At 37.2% G+C, this 18,407-nt stretch overlaps 1 protein-coding gene and 1 pseudogene across 2 annotated transcripts in view; both read left to right on the top strand.

Annotated features, from left to right (window-relative positions):
* The window catches only part of LOC109054556 (alpha-tectorin-like), a 168,517-nt gene that overhangs the window by 93,196 nt on the left and 56,914 nt on the right, over positions 1-18,407 (top strand). For both annotated transcript variants that reach the window (XM_042736017.1, XM_042736018.1), the window contains exon 10: positions 14,436-14,816. In XM_042736017.1, coding sequence (XP_042591951.1) covers positions 14,436-14,816 — 381 coding nt within the window. The remainder of the gene's footprint in view (positions 1-14,435; positions 14,817-18,407) is intronic.
* LOC122139299 lies at positions 3,867-12,886 on the top strand (annotated as a pseudogene).

The following is an 18,407-nucleotide window of genomic DNA, read 5'->3' as shown; positions in this document are numbered from 1 at the left end:
CACCTTTATGACAGAGCATGAGCTCTTGAAGCTCCACCCTTTTCTGAAAAGGGGAGCACCAGCTCATTTGCATTTAAAGGGACACACACCAAAAAACGGCATGTTTTGGCTCATACCCTAAAAGTGTAATCTTAAAATATAAAAAATAATCTGTGTTGTGCTTTTATATTGTGTATTTACCAAGCGACAGAAATAGACAAAAAACAGATGGAATTTATGTAATCTTCGATTCTTCGTAGAAATGACAAAAAAGTGTCATAAAAAAAGTGTCATATGTGTCATAAAAAAAAGTGTCATACAGCAGCCTAAAGCATTCTGTAGGCAAATGTTCACATAACTCTATGAATGATTATCAGATAATCTGGTTCATTAATAAGATGAAGACATCAGTTACTGAAGTTGTCAAAATGTTGTGTGTAATTAGAATCGAACAGGATGGAAAGTGACACAAACTTGAGGTGATTAGACAGGGGAAAAAAGCATTTAAATTCAATTTTTAATTAAAACATATTCCCAAGAAAACATGCTTATAGAAAGTGAAAAGAATAAAGAAACAGCTGGGATATTCCTGAATAGGTTGCACATGTTTCATTGTATAAATGGCACTACCATTCTTTAAAAAAATAATAAAAAATTTAAAAAAAAAAAAAAAATTCTGCTAAGATGTGTGAGGTCAAGTCATTCTTCAAATACCAAAATGATTACAATTTTTAGTCCCACTTTATTTTGTTGGCCTTAACTACTATGTACTTACATTTAAATTCATAATTCATAACGCACTTATTGTGGACATGTTCTTACATTGTACTTATATTCAAAAAAATACCTGCATGTATTTAAACCTGAAATTAATTTATGCAATTACATATCAACGTAATTACATATATTTTGATACCAATTAACATAAAAACTTATTAAGACCTATTTTTGTTTTCTAGTTTTAGTTTTTCTAGTATTTAAAAAAACCAAAAAAAACATTTTGGTCCCTAAAGTGTTAAACTACTGATGTGAGAGACATTTTTTGCCTGTTAGATCAAGGTGTAGTGTTATATCCGTCCGCACGCTCTTCTTCTTTCAAGCGAGGAAGTCAGGATAATTGTGAGATACAAATTAACTTGACATATACTGTGCATGCATGTATTATTAGGTGAGTTCATATTCTGACCATACTGTATATTATACTGTGTATATATTAAAAAAACCATATGAATATTATTATATAATATATAAATATTTCATTTTTCAATTTACTTTTCTATTTTTTTATTTATTTATTTATACACGTGTATTATTATTCTCATCTTATTTTTTACTCTCTCTGTGTTGTTTTATCTCTGTGTACTTTAAGCTTGTGACATTAAAACAAATTAAAACAATCATTCCTTGTATGCACAAGCATACTCGGGCAATAAAATGCTCTTTCTGACTTCTAACTTCTGATATTAATTGATTGTATGTATAGTTATTTGAGGGCTGAAAATACCTTATATTCAGATGTCTATAAACAATGGGCAGTTTTTTTTTTTTATCTGTCTTTAAAAACCTGACACCTTTGGTGGCAATTTATTGATTTCTTGGGAATCTTGCTGAAATCCACATTAACAGGAACATGATTCTGATTTTAGGTCAACATGTTGTCACTGTCAGAGCATGCAGTACACAACAGATCTGGTGCAATGAAGAAAATATCCAGTAAATGGCAAGCAGTGATACAACTCTGGAGAGTCAGCTTTCCATGACAGGTACTTTCCCCACAGCAAAATCCCCAGAGATAAATCAACTGCTCAGAGTACATATTGTCTCAATTTTGCAGAGTGTTAAAGCAACACTGAAGCAGAGTTCTTTGTGAATCTCAATCAACTGGAAAAAATCCACCTTTAGGTGATTGACAGCTGTACAATGACAACTTCATTTAGAAACTTAGCAGCATGGGTCTGGAGTCCAATCTGGTGGTTTTCTGAAAGTCCTATAATGTATAAAAAATGACATTAAACCTGGCTGTCCACTTGAAATATCACATTCAGTACTTGTCAGTAAATGAGTCGCTGTCCATTCAATTCATGATACCTAATGTACACTGCCCGTCCAAAAAAAAAAAAAAAAATCACCACCTGGATTTAACTAAGCACATATTTAAGATAATCCCATTGGATAATTACTACATGGATGACCAGGTTATTCCACAAAGAATGAGGTCAGCTGACTTCCTGAATATACTGAATGACCAGGTTATTCCATCAATTCATTTTTTCTTCCCTGATGGCACATGATTGATATATTCCAAGATGACAATGCCAGGATTCATCGGGCTCAAATTGTGAAAGAGTGGTTCAGTGAGCATGCAACATCGTTTTCACCCATGGATTGGCCACCACAGAGTCCAGAGTCAGACCTTTACCCCAATGAGAATATTTGGGATGTTCTGGAGAAGACTTTGCGGCGCAGCGGTCCTGACTCTCCCATCATCAATACAAGGTCCTGGCGAAAAATTTTAATGCAACTCTGGACAGGAATAAAATGTTGTGACATTGCAGAAGCTTATCGAACTGATATGCATTTGCTAATTTGATAATATGAATTTTTTTTTTTTTGGATAGGTAGTGTATTAACTAATAAACTTTTTGTTACAGTATTTGATATATTACTCTTAATGTATTCAACTTGTTAAAATGAGATGTAGAAAATAATAATAACCTAAATTTTATAAATGCTGTAAAAAATGCTCTGTTTTGTATAAGTCTGCACACTTCCAAAGGAGAAATTGTTGAACACAGAAATGTGCAGCAGAGGAATCGGACATTTCTAAAAAGTGCAATTCTGGAACCTTCCATTAAAGTGTTCACTTCCTTAAATGCTCCAATGCTTTCTTGCTTGAACAAAAATATCAGCCCTCTGGACATAGCCTATGCCTTTGCACAACATTTTTTTTTTAAAAATGTATTGCGTGTGTGTGTAACACATTCTTGCTTCAAGGAAGTATACAATACTTGCCTGCTTAACCTGATTTTATTTACTATGCTTTCTTTATAAATCTAGTTCCATTAATGTTATTAGTTTGCTTTTTCGTTCTTTTGTCCCCCACTTCATTTTGTGTACCCGAATATTAGATATCCATGAATTTGCCTAATGTTGTAATGTTAACCTGCTAACTAGCATGCTGTTTCAGTAGCTGCTTTAAAGACATTACAATGTTACTTTTTGGTTTAAGTTTGAGTTGTTATTTGCATTATATGGTATGATCTTGTAAGTTTTGCCCATCTCATAAACCTCATATCACTTGATCACCTGCGTGCCTCAGTGGTCTTAGTATGAACAAATTATTTTAATGTTATTGGTTAAAACATTATTTATACACAATTAAAAATCTAAAATCTAATAAACTCCTTCCAAGTCACCTTTAGCTCACTCACTGGAATGGTTTGTTATACTGTGTTTTGTAAAGCTGTTTTGGAAAAAGTACTTGTTCTTCATCATTCCATTTACATTTTTTTGAGTAAGTGAAAGAATTTCTAAAATCAGGTGCACACAAGGAAGCAGGTCCATTCAAATAAATATCTTCATGTCACATGAAAAATTATTAAATTATGTAGACAAATCCAGTAAAGGCCCGCCCACAGTTATTAAGATGCACTGATGAGATGTAGCTCATCATCACTGTATTCAGCTGCTGAAGATAGAAGCTCCGAGTTTGCTCTACAGCAGCATTTGACCTCAGGTAAAGTTATTATATGTTCAAATATCCTCAAATAAAGTGACAGAAAATATGAAGAAAAAAAAAAAAACAACTGTGTAGTCATATATATTGTAATATGGTGTGTGCAAAGGTGCCGGAGGAGTCATTAGTCCAACTGAGGTTTCTGGATCTCAACTGTGTGTGTCACTTCTGCTGCTGATTAATGGTGAGTGATTTACAGTCTGTCATGTGCATTAGAATTAATATTGTAATGATACTTTTCTGTCATGTCAGTCCATTATGTTTACATGTGGTTTAATTTCATTAACAAAAAAACAAAAAACAAAACAAACAAAACAATCATGGGGCAAACTTCATCATTACTATTGCTGGTAATTTTAATAATGATAATAATAATAATAATTAGGATAATAATATAATAATAATAATAATTTCTATTTATCTACATTTTCAAGGAAAAATTTGACTTTTCAAAACTTTTTTTTATATTATCTTCCCCAAAAAAAATGTCTATATTTTTTTTTCAACAACTAAATTTTTAATTTGACAAAAAAAATTTTTTTTTATATAAATATGACCGTAATTACTTAAAATAGAGTTCTTGACCTTGAAAAGGGTCGGTTAAGACTGTCACAGTTGAACGTTCCTATTTGTGGAAAATGGAATCTGTCCAGATGGCACTCCCTGGTTTTTCTGTGTGAGTTGTTGTCTCATAGACATCAGCATCAACATTTGTGGGGTCTCATCGTTTTCAAATGAAATATAGGGGGGGGGTTTTTTGTGTCAATAATGGGAGTGATACAGCTGCACATAGTCCACATTAACCCAGACAGTATTCATTACAAAGCCTTGTGTAAAACTGAACTTTCCCCCAAATGCTATCCTGTATACCTTAATATTATAAGGAGGTATACCCTGTTGTATCACAAACAGGCTAACTTACGCATATGCTGTACTGATCTGTAAATAAGATATGGAGAGAGTTGTTCCGTTTTGTGTTATGGGAATGTTTTGTGAAGTATGGTGATTTCACCAGCACAGCAACGACTTTTTTTCCCTTTTGAGTCCAACAGGAATTTACCATTATCCATTTGATAGCAATACGAGGAAAAAAACTAGTTTCTGTTTGGGAGTTTGCTGTATGCCTTTACTGGTTAACGCTTCCTGTTCTCCATAAGAAGTGTTGTGCTATCTGAAGGCTACAGCCAATTCTTTCCACACACCTTCCCCAGCCATTTTCCTCAAGCATGAGAATGTGACGTAACACCGCGTGTGAGCTCTGGGAAACGGCTTTGTTTATTATCCGCCATAACCTTCAGCATAGCGCTGCCCCTTTTCGCTATTAAGGCAGTATTTGTATTTTTGTCATGATTGGTGAAAAATGTAACCATTTTCCTCTTATATAAAGAACACGTTACATGCAGCAGTGACATTGATATTAAAAGACCACTTGTTCTGTACAACACTACTAAGCAGAATATGGGCAGTACAAACGTGGTTTTTCTAAGAAGGGAAAAAACGCTTAACGATTGAATTTGTTTTCATTTTAAGCATTATCCGACTAATCACCGACTTTGTTTAAATAAACCATTTCAAACAATAATCCTGAGCCTATAATTGCCTTCAGTATCCTAATAGCGCTTAAGCACCGCATAAAGCTGGCCATATCACACCAGCAGAGCGTCATGATTATGAATTGTTGTAAGGGAAACAACAGTATATGAGACTGCGTATATGATTAACGAATTTTGTTTTTTAATAACTGTTCATTAATAAACATAGCCTTTTTTTGTTTTCGGTTTAAGCGCTGAAGCCGGCACTGCCTGAATGCAGTTTTTTCCTATGGGCTTCTACCTAATCTGAGACTATTTGTTTTCCATGTTGAATTGGCTCATGTGGAAAGTCTATATTTCACATCTCTCGAGATATGTTTTCATATCTGTAATGGGCACAGAATAAAAATAGTACAGTTCTCAGGGTTTGCACACTCAAATTGACTAGAGACAGCCAGAAATGCGCATCCCATCCGGGTTTGCTTTCATTATTTTACAAAAGCACACTGGTTTTGTTGTTATTGTGAGTGCACACCAAATAAACGTAGAGTCTTTACACAGATTTGTGAAAGATGTATTACTCTCAGCTCTATCGATCAAAATATGAGGGGAGTATTTTTAAAGGGGTCATATATGGCAAGATTTTTTTCAAATTTTCCCTTTGCTCTTTGGAGGTGGGTACAAAGCTCTTGGTGAATAAAGAAGATCTGTAAAGTTGCAAAGACTAAAGTCTCAAATCCAAAGGAGATATTCTTTTATAAAAGTTGAGACTCGTTCCCTCCAGAAGCCCCCCTGAAACGGCTCGTTTCTAAACACCCCCCCTCACATCTCTACCTTCAGAATGTGGCGAAGATTTTGCATAACGCCGCCCAGATGTTCACAGCAAAGAAAGAAGCGTGTACCTTTATTCTCGTTGCGGTATTGTTGCTGGCTGGCCGTTCTGCATCCATGTCGTATAGACGCTGTGTGGTGTCACTGGTAAAGCGAAAATGACTTTTTTTTTTGACCTTCGCTTCGTCATGCCTGGAGCTGATCCGTGCTGGTCGCTGAGGAAAATACATCAACTTTGCACTGTGGATCGCCGAATCGGCTTTCACTGTGGCGATGCGGAGTCCAGCCCGGGGTCGGGGATCACATAGTGGTTTGCCGTGTGCCGCAACACAAGGTATGGTATTCCTTTGTAGAATCCGCCTAAAGTCGCCTGCCAGTCCGCTCATTCAAGCAGCTGCGGCTCACTCTAGGCCTCCAGCCTCTGCTCACTCAAGGCCTACGGTGTGGGTGATTTGCTGTTTTTCAATGAGACAAACGAAACTAGCTTTGTTTATATAAGCCTGCCAAAAAAGACACAACGACTAGTATAAATCATAGGTTAATATCACGCGTTTATAATGGTTTTTTATGTTGATTTCCCCTCGTCTTTCAAGCCATACATGTGTCTCATCACCATATGCTAAGAGTGCGTAACATTTCCGGTCCCAGTGCTTGGAGGCATCAAGCCATCACCAATTCGCTGAATGCTGGCCAATCCCAGCGCACACCTCGCTTTGCGAGCGTGCGCTTTGCAACAAATCAATGCGTTTCAGAAGGCGGGTCATATAGGATAAACACTAATGTTACAGTTATTTGGAAAATACTTAGTTTTTTTTAAACCTGAAAACCGCATAAACAATTTTGCATTACAACCAAAATACACAAAATAATGTATTTTTTTAGCACACATCATCATGACGCGCCGTGTAAGGCAGTGAGCACACTGCAAAAGTCTGGGTCTGGCGCTTCCACACTCCACACAGACACTTAAACAGCCGCACATTTTCTCTAGGGTATCAATTATATTGAGTGGCCATCAAGTTTGCTTCTTTTTTTTCTTACATATTTTCATATGAATAAGCCATAATTTGGGGTACATGAATGATAGGCGAGCATATGATGTTCCTTCCTCTGGACGGTATTACCCATAGAGCTTTCCGTTAACATATTTTCGTCACAGACCGTGGTGAACTTTCGCCTGTGGAATTTCACAATTTTTTTCTTTATCTGCGACTAAGTCACTAATACCAATTTTGGGTCGACCAATCCTCTTCTTGTCGACTAACTGTTTAGTCGACTATTAGGGGGTCAGCCCAACTAATTATGTCCCTCTAGGATCATATATCTGTCACTCAGATAATGCCTATTCAGTTTTGGCTAGTATTCAATTTCCATTTCTTAGTAAAATTGTTTAATATATACAGTAGATATTCATTAGGTACATTTTTACTTTTTAGATGCTAGAACCCATTATTAGATATTTGGGTTACACTTTATTTTAATGTGTCCTTGTTACAGTGTAATTATACATTTAAGTACTGAGTAAAATTAATTAACTACATGTACTTACTCTATGGTTAGGATTAAGGTTACTTGCATGTAATTATGCATAATTTATTGTTATTATAATAGAATGTACATTTAAAACGTGTAACAAGGACACCTTAAAGGGATAGTTCCCCACCAAAAATCAAGATTATGTCATTAATGACTCACCCTCATGTCGGTTCCAAACCCGTAAGACCTCCGTTCATCTTCGGACACAGTATAAGATATTTTAAAAATTAGTCCGAGAGCTTTCTTCTGTCCCTCCATTGAGAATGTAATGTACGGTATACTGTCCACGTCCAGAAGGTAATAAAAACAATCGTACAAAGTAGTCCATGTGACCATCAGAGGGTCCGGTTAGAAATTTTTGAAGCATCGAAAATACATTTTCGTCCAAAAATTATCAAAAACTACGACTTTATTCAGCATTGACTTCTCTCCCGGGTCTGTTATGAGCGCGTTCACCTTCCACATCCGGTTCGCGAACCAATCACGTCGATTGTAACCGGATCTTTCTTGAACCCAGTTCACCAAATCGAACTGAAATCTTTTGAAAACGGTTCGCGTCAACAATAAGCATTAATCCAAAAATGACTTAAAGCTGTTAACTCTGAGTTCAAATAACCAAATATCCCGGAGTAATTCCATTTTGTGGGAAGTCGTGGCCTAATGGTTTAGAGAGTCGAGACTCCCAAATCGAAGGGTTGTGAGTTTGAGTCTCGGGCCGGCAGGAAATGTGGGTGGGGGGAGTGCATGTACAGTTCTCTCTCTCCACCTTCAAGTACCATGACTTAGGTGCCCTTGAGCAAAGGCATCGAACCCCCAACTGCTCCCCGGGCGCCACAGCATAAAATGCTGCCCACTGCTCCGGTTGTGTGTTTCACAGTGTGTGTGTGTGTTCACTGCTCTGTGTGTGTGCACTTCGGAGGGTTAAATGCAGAGCATGAATTCTGAGTATGGGTCACCATACTTGGCTGAATGTCACGTCACTTTTCACTTTTCACTTTTCTCAAACAGTACACTGACTGAACCGAGCCAGATAACTGGGAAACGAACGAAACATTGACTCGTTCTCGAGTCAAGGAACCGTTTCTGTCGGACGCGTCCGATTCGAGAACCGAGGAGCTGATGATACTGCGCATGCGTGATTCAGACTGACACACAGCACGTCTGAACTGAACTAGTTCTTTTGTGGATTGATTCTGAACCGATTCTGTGCTAATGTTATGAGCGCGGTAAACCGCGAAGGCTTCAATCAAGGGCAATCATCGCCAATGAAAGTCATTACGTCGAGCGCAAAAGAACTGGTGAAACCCGTTTTCTTCAACCGGTTTATTGAATATCAAACTGTCCGAAAGAACCGGTTCGCGGAGAAGAACAGAATTCCCATCACTACCGGTGATCCGAAAACCGATGCAACCGGTTCTTGACTCGAGAACGAGTCAATGTTTCGTTCGTTATCTGGCTCGGTTCAGTCAGTGCAGTACTGTTTGAGTAAAAAAAAGAATTACTCCGGGATATTGATTTATTTGAACTCAGAGGGAGTGTCAGCCATGTTAAAAAAAGCTAACAGCTCGTTCTGCGTGTCTATTAAAACCAATAGCAGACTCGAAACCTTAAAAACCGGTGTTGTCGATTGGTTGAACTGGTTCAAGAAGATCCGTGTTACATCGCGAGTGATTTCGTTTTCGCGAACCGATATGTGAGGTGAACGCGCTCATAACAGACCCGGGGAGAGAAGGTCAACTGCTGAATAAAGTCGTAGTTTTGATATTTTTGGGACCAAAATGTATTTTCGATGCTTCAAAAAATTCTAACGGCCCCTTTGATGTCACATGGACTATTTTGAAGATGTATTTAGTACCCTGTTGGACAGTGGACAGTATACCGTACATACATTCTCAATGGAGGGACAGAAAGCTCTCGGACTAAATCTAAAATATCTTATACTGTGTTCCCGAAGATGAACGGAGGTCTCACGGGTTTGGAACGACATGAGGGTGAGTCATTAATGACATAATTTTGATTTTTGGGTGAACTATCCCTTTAACATAAAGTGTTACCAAAATTTGAAATGTGTTACTAGTAACAATAGAATAATTAGCATTGAAATAAGTAATAGTATATAATAAATAAGAACTAGTATCTAACGATTAAACACTAGTATTTTTCAAAAAGATACCAGAACCCTAAATAATAAGCACTTAAAAGCTTAAAGAATAAGCACTAGTAGCTAAAAAAAATAAGTACTACTGGCATAGATACTAGTATCTAAAAATCCTAGTAGTGTTAAAACTGATACTAGTACATTTAAGGATTAAATGTTACACCAGCTTGCCATAGTACTGTATATGCACCATTTTCTCAGACGGTGATGCCTTTTCAATTGTCATCAGCATCGTAAATCCAACAGTTTTTTTCAATCCAAGTTAAAAAAAAAAATATATATATGTACAATTATAACACTGTACTTTTGTAATCATATTACTTTTGCATCAGGGTACGAAAAAAAATTAATTACACCTGCAGCAAGGCAAGGATATTTCTAAAACAGCTGCTGTGGGTAAATATGGAACATTTGACAACTTTCTTTTCTGACTGCCATTACTAATCTCTTTTTCCCCTCTTTTTGAAAGTCATGAAAATACATAGCGGGGTATTTATTTTGCCATCTGAGCAAATGGGACACAGAAAGTAAGTATTGATGTAGTCTCCTATTTACTGCTATAGAAGTTTATCTAACTATAAAGATTCCCGCTTCTGAGAAAATCGCAGATGTGAAAAGGAATCATTGCATAGTGTTCGGTTTCTGTGAAAGTTCCTGAGTCCAGGTTTTTCAGGAAATCAAGCCAGTCTTACATTGTCATTCACACTTGTAATCAAATAGTGATAGAGTTGCTAGAAAATGCTCAGTTAAGATCTAGGTCTTTTTTAAATAGTGAAAATCATATTATCCATCTTATTATCCAAATATTTTCTCGGTTATAAAGATGCAACTGTATTTAATTGCAACATTTAATTTTTGACACTTAATCAGTGACTATGTATCATCACAGGGCTGTTTTTTGTTCTCACAGAATCTACAATGTCCAGCTCTGATCCATGCTATGATTACACCACCCTCGATGAATACTGGAGAGACATACAACAAAGCCCATATGAATATTTTGAAAATGATGACACCCTTGTTGAATGGAGTGGCTGGTATCGGCTGTATTTGAATGGAGAAAGTGCACAGATGTCTGAGTGGTGTGTGAGTAATCTGGGATGTGGTGGTTACACTGGACTGTATCTCAACGACTCCCATCCAACACTTGAGGATGGAGTGGTGACCCGTGAAGTCTTGGGAAGTAATTCGTTGTGGTGGTGGGAGTGGTTGTGGGCGCCTTCCTCTCAGTGTGGCGACTACACATCCACATCCATCCAAGTCAAAGCCTGTCCCAGGAGATTATTATGTCTATGAATTTGTCAAACCCAACATATCAGTAATGAAACCTACATATTGTGCAGGTGCATTTTTAATGTTTTTTTTTCTCTGTAAAATGTTGTCAGAATTTGTTTAAAAGTCAATATCAAGAGTAAATGATCAAGGTTAATTATTAGTTAACATATTTTAATGGATTGTTTAATGAAATTAATATGGTTTAGCCAGTTAGAATCAATGATGTGCCATCCATTAACCATTATGTAGGTCTCACCACACCCCCTTATAGCACATAAAACACAATGCAGTGAAGTGCAAAATTCAAAATATATGTGAAACAACTGTAAAAAAAATCAATATGGAAAATTCCTTCAAATCAATACAACACATTGTGCCTTATTTTTACAGATTTTTTTTTAAATGAATGGTGATATTACAGAATCAGTAAATTTCTTTTATAATGTATTTGTTTACATATTTCACCTGACCTCTGGCTAAAGATAATGAACCTTTTGCTTAAATTTTAGGCTGTTTGTGTGTTAGCCTAAACACCAGCTTACATTAGTTTCAACATCAGGTTAGCTCACATACTAAAATAATGAAGGCATTGATAAATTGCACTGCTTTCACTGTTTCAGCAAGACAGTTTCACAGTAGCCAGCAAAATTTAAAGTTTCTTGTCCTAAACTTTTCAGACATAAAGGCAACACACAATTAAAGTTTGAACGTCTTGTTTTCATGCTTGCCCATTTTTCTAACATTTTATCAAAAGGTGTAGATATGCTCACATTCACATCTCACTTTCTATGATTTAAATTTTATTTTACTACAATATTATTAGTTAACGTCTTCTTGTATATATATAAAAAAAATTTTTTAATTATAAAAAAAAAAAAAAAAAAAATATCAACCAAATTGGTGATTTGGGGCCCCCTAGAGTCTTGGGCCCATATGCCCAGCATATTCTGCATCCCATTTAATGGCACTCCTGGGGTTGGGACAGGTTTGGTGATATGGTTACGTTTACGGGTGCGTTAAGGAGTAAGGGACGAGTCAACGGTGTTCTTCCAGAAATCATATGTACATACAGAAATGAATTACAGCTGTAACTGATTGCATGTATTGTTAAATATAAGTACAATGTAAATATCATGTGTCTGCACAGTAGATTAAATTATAAATTTGAATTTTAGAATAATATAATTGATGACACCTAATAAAAAGTGGGTCCCAGTATTTTAACTCTACTTTTGTAAACTCTATATCAGTTGCTTTCAGCAGCATCAGCAGTGATCCCTGCTACAACTATGAGTCTCTGGATCGTCCCTGGAGAGCCAACAATGAGAGTGGAGATTACATTTGTGATGAATCTTTCTCCTGGAATGGCTGGTACCGGCTTTTCTACTATGGAATGGACATCCAGATGTCAGAGACCTGTGTGGATTCATACAGCTGTAACACAATCTATAATCTGTGGCTCAATGGTCCTCATCCTCAGATAGAGGATGGAGAGGTGATCAGAGAGGTCTGTGCAGGGTCTTATTGGGGCATCTGCTGTGAATACAAGACAAACCCCATCAGAGTGAAAGCGTGTCCAGGCAATTACTATGTCTATGAACTTGTAAATCCACAATTCTGGTGTTCAGGATACTGCACAGGTACAGTGCTTTTTTATCATTTTTTAAACAAAGTCTTTCAAAACTTTTCAAATTACTTCAATAGTGTCTTGAATGTCCTTTGCAGATGTCAACACCATTTCATGGCCGGTTTCCACTGACAGTCCAGATATAATCACTGGATCCAGCATCCCCTTGAGTAAGTTACATTTGAATTGATTCATATACTGTACACCCCACCCCCCTAGTCTCGCTCTCTCTCTATTTTTATTTTTTTTTGCAGTGAAACTATTTTGTGTTAATATGTTTGATTAGTTCAGATCTGCACTTGTGAAGTTGCTCATTAAAATACTATATGACTGGTCTGTTTTGGTCTTCCACTAACAGATTATGACCCGTGCAATAACTACAACATACTTGACAACTACTGGAGAAGCACATTCAATTACTGGTCTATGTATGGATACATCTCTGATCATGATGACACTCGTGCTGAATGGGATGGCTGGTATCGACTCTTCATTAATGGATCTAGTGCTCAGATGCCTGAGTGGTGTTTTACTTACATGTCATGTGGAGGTTATAGTTCTCTGTATCTTGGTGGCTCTCATCCTCGTATAGAAGATGGAGTTGTTACTCGTGAAATTTTACGGCTCTCTCACTTTGCTCAGTGCAGTTACTACAGATCTGAACCAATCCAAGTCAAAGCTTGCCCTGGAGATTATTATGTCTACAAATTTAACAGACCAACAATTTCGATCCCAGCTCCTGTATATTGTGCAGGTACATTCATTCAACTTTTCATTTGCCATGTTTAACACAAAATTGGATTGGTTTTTATTCATATTATTATACTGAATATATATAATATGAGTCTGTTCTCTTTCTACTTTTTTGTCCCATAGTACCTTTCAGTACCCCAAGCGTTGATCCCTGCTATAGTTACACCAGTCTGGATGAGCCTTGGAGAGCCACTGACAATTATCACTATAACTACTATGGCATGTGTGATTATAAATGTGGAGTGGAATGGCTGGTACAGACTGTTCTACAATGGTGAAAATGCTCAGATGCCAGAATCATGTGTTAATCAAGGCATGTGTGGCACTTATGAGCCACTGTGGCTCAACGGCCCTCACCCACAGCTGGAAGATGGAGTGGTCACACGTCAGGTCTGTGTCTCCTCATGGTTTGGCTGCTGTGATTACACATCCCACCCAATACGAGTCAAGGCCTGTCCTGGAAATTACTATGTTTATGAATTTGTCAAGCCAACATTTTGTGGCGATTACTGTGTAGGGAGTATTTGCTCATATGTTAATGAAGTCAATTTAGTCTTTTCTGGGCTTTGCTTAATAATAACTGATGTTGATATAAAAAAAAAAACGTTCTTAATACCAGAAGCCTCATGGCAGTCCATTACATCAGTGTCAACAGCAACAGAGACAATTCTACCTACAGAATCCATTGCTCCACCAATTACAACCACTGGTAAAGTATTGTCTTGTTTTCCTTTAAACCCTCATGAATATCTTTGTGTATGCGCCCCCCCCCCCCCCCCCACTGCACAAGAGAGCAGTAAATTCATAGCTAAATGAACTTCAGAAAGGAGTAAATGCTGTTCAGTGAATGAGATGTTTAAACAAGAGACAAACTCTTTTTAGCTTTGAATAACTTAAAGCACAAGTGTAATAGGGAGCCTAAGTTAATAGTGTTCTAGAGATTACTTACTAATTATTTATATTACATTCATTCAGAGAGTGATTTTTCTAATGTGTCCATAACAACAGCTCCCCCTGTTGACCCCTGCTACAACTACAATGTCCTGGACGATCCATGGAGAGCCACCAACAATCAACATTCCTCTCTAATAATGTGTGACGTTTGGGTCAGCTGGAGCGGCTGGTACCGTCTCTTTATTCAGAGTCAGAGCGTTCAGATGCCAGACACATGTGTTGAGGAGAATAGTTGTGGCACTAATGCTCCACTCTGGCTGAATGGAGGACATCCAACAGTTGAGGATGGAGTGGTCACTCGAGATGTCTGTGGTCACTGGAACAATGACTGCTGCTATTTCCAATCCAATCCCATTAAAGTCAAAGCCTGTCCAGGAGATTATTATGTCTATGAGTTTGTGAGTCCAACTACCTGCAGTTTGGCATACTGTGCAGGTAAATATATTTACATGTCTCCTTTGTTTATGTAAGAAATCATAGTTTTTTATGAAACATTTTTTTTTCAGATGCATGGAACATAAACAATACCTACACTACAGAGACAACCACAACCACAGAAACTGTAGCCGAAACCACAATGACTGGTAATATAATGTACAGTCTGCAGTATTATTGGTTTATATGAATAAATCAGATCCATGTTACTGTATGTGTTATGACACATGTGAGAAATAGAACACATTAAATAATGTTTTAAATTTAGCAGAACTAGTTCCTTTGCAGATCACTGTGTGTACTCAATTCAGGAATTGCTATTGCTAATTCAAATGATGTGTTGAAGATTCTGTTACTAATTTGAAAACAAGGCAGGACTGTGTGTGTGTGTGTGTGTGTGTGTGTGTTTAATAAAACCTTTTAAAATACAATGGTGGCCAAAATTGTTAAAACACCTGACAGATCTGAAAATATTGACCTATTTTTGCTTCATTTCATAATGTTCATGAAACATGCAGATGGTTGCTCTGAGCACAACACATATCAAATTAAGTGAGTGCTACTGTTTTTATCCATTTTTATCTTTAATGTTTGGTACATCCACCTTTTGCAGCAATTACAGCAGCACATCTCTCTGGCAATATTTTTTCCTGAGAACTTCAGCACTAATGTTATCCCATGTCTTCTGAAACTCAGAACTCCTGAAACTTAGAAACTTCCTTTGAATGTACAGTAGATCTATCCATTTATTTTCCAACTCGCCCCAAATTTGCTCAGTGGCATTGAGGTCCTGACTTCGAGGGGCCATAAAATAGTTTGCATAATTGCAATAGTTTGTTTTTATGGGTATTGTAATGACCAATTCAACAAAAACAACCTGAAACCTCTTAAATATGCCAAGTGTTCTAACAATTTGACCACCACTGCATTACTAAAGAAAAGTTAACAGTTACACTAAATCAGTGCTTCTCAAACCTGTCCTGCGGGCCCCCAACCACTACATTTTTTGTATGCCTCCCTCATTTAACACAACTGATTCAACTCATCAGCTCTTTAGTAGAGTCTGCAAGACTTGAGTTGGGTGTGACATACAAGGGGGACATATAAAACACTGTTTTTGCTAATCATTTCATATCCAAGGAGCTTAGGAGGCTTTTTATATAAAAGTAGCAAAGGTACCATTCAAAAAAAAAAAAAAATGTTTAGTGTTGTAAGTTTTAGATTTTTGTATTAGCAGACGCTGTTTTACAATAAACTTCTCTTTCTAGTTAATAGAAATCCCTGCTCTGAACTCAGCTGCTCTGAGGATGAAGAGTGTGGGATGAATAATGGTGTTTACGGCTGTTTATGTGAAAATCACAGACAACGACAGCATCATGACTCTTTCGGTTGGTATTATTCCACAACAAAATGTGAAAAAATACACTGTTTTTCAGTTATTTATATTGACTTTTTGTTCTCTCTCTCTCAGATTTCTCAGAAACCTGTGAAAGCAGCTCTGGCTCCATGTCTGTGTCTCGCTGTCAGCTCTTTGAGGCTGGTTTTCCAGCTGATGTCTTACACCTCAATGATCCCAGCTGCAAAGGAACGGTCCGGAATGGCAGAGTGGAATTCCAATTTGATAACGATGAACACATCTGTGGTACAAATCTTGTGGTAGGACTAACTATTCAATCTATTGAAATACACCATCCAAACATGTATAATGCCTGATAGAACCAGCAGAGTTTGATTTGACCACATGGGGAATCTCTTTGAGACTTAGAGAAGTCTCTAGGGATGATTGTTTGGGCCCATCGTTTTGATACAGATTGATTCTTTGGAGGCCCTAAACAGAGTATGCTAGAAACTACTTAAACGTCTTAAACAGATTCAGTGGGGAAGGGTGCACAAGAGGCAAGGGTTACCTCTACCTACTAAAAAAATAATTTTACATTAACCCACATTAACCACAATTAATATTTAACCTACTAGTTTTTCACTTGATGCTATTTTTTATTCAATTTGAGATAAATTTTGCAAAAATATGTATACATTTTATCCACAGGCCAATGGCACCCCTTCATCTACAGTAACTTTATTCTGGGGGCACCGAGGTCAGAAGGTCCTCATCAGCAGAGAAAAAAAATCCTTAAGCTTTCTTTCAGCTGTGTTTATCCTCAAACACAAACACTTCATGAATGCGGAAATCAACCCACTGGAGAGGTGTGAGTCAAATATGATTCTGATTAGTTCACTAAATGGAAATTTTCTCACCATCATATTGTTGAAATTCTCATGCTTTTCACATTTGTTCTGTGGAGTTTTACTGGTTGTTTACCATTAACTCTCTTGAGGATTTCCAAGCTCCAAAAAAAAAAAAACCTACACAAGTGTATTATAAAAATGGCCTGTATGACCCATATCATTATTCAATAGATGAGACTCAAAAAACACAATTGGCTTACAATTCAGACATCACAACTTCTGTAAAGAGCTCTCACAAATGCACCACCAAAATACACAGCCAAGTCAACGTTTTCTGTGAATAATGATGAACAAGTTTTTCAATGAACTAATCTCTTTAAGCAGAAAAAATAAATGTCTAACAAGTAATTTATTGTAATATTGTCTAACACCAAAAATATATATATTTTTACCCTTAAAACTAAGTAATTTTTTAAAATGAATCTGTGCATTATTTTTACAGCATGGTGCACGAGACCCTCCCGCGTGTGGTTGAAGGGAGATATCAGGTTGCGGATGATTCCATATGAGGATGATGAGTTTACTCGGCCCTTCACTGGTAGAGTGTGGATGCAGAGCTCGATGCCAGAAGATGAATGTGGAAGTTCGTGTCGAGGGGTTGCCAGCCGTCAGTTTTGCTCTGGTGATGGACACGTGTTGGGCTACACCTGTGAATGATCCCCTGATTACAGTCTCCGCTAGGGATCTCATCATCTCAAGAGTAAAGCGGTTTCTAATGCTTAAACGCACAGATTCCTTTTTTGCACATGAATATGAAATATGCTGACTTACATGAAATCACTTTTTAGGGTTGAAGTCTCTATTGAACTCAAAATTTGATTTGTTGCATTGTTATAATTGCTATTCTCAGGGTGTCCCAATCCAAAACTGATGACACAGTGGGAGCTGTCCCTGCAAGAACGGCGTTCTATAACCTCTAGCCGTTGTTCCCGGTCCTTCAGGATGTCATCACTGTCCACTGCAAACTCACTAAGCTTTTACCTGCACTGTATGTTCACCTGTGCCTTCTGTCAAGCAATAGCTGCCCCGTAGTGAGTTTTGAATATTTGAAGGATTACGAATCTGCCATTTATAAACTCCTTTGATTTTTCTGTTTGATACAGTCAAACACTAAATATCAGCCACGTTAATGATGTCCCCTATCTGGTTAGGAACTTGCACTGTCCTCTGCTGGAGGACTGGTGCACTCTGTATATCATTCATTTTGTTCAATGATTTTTACACAGTATATATTTTTTGCATCTTGTATCTTTTAGTGACTGTAACTTGTGCACTACCAGCGGATGATCGAAGGGCAGGTCTCGAAACTTCAGTGACTATGCTGCTTCGCATATCCATGGGGTC

This window comes from Cyprinus carpio, chromosome B12, assembly GCF_018340385.1.
Source record: "Cyprinus carpio isolate SPL01 chromosome B12, ASM1834038v1, whole genome shotgun sequence".
Lineage (NCBI taxonomy): Eukaryota > Metazoa > Chordata > Actinopteri > Cypriniformes > Cyprinidae > Cyprinus > Cyprinus carpio.
This window is presented reverse-complemented; position numbering and strand designations above follow the sequence as displayed.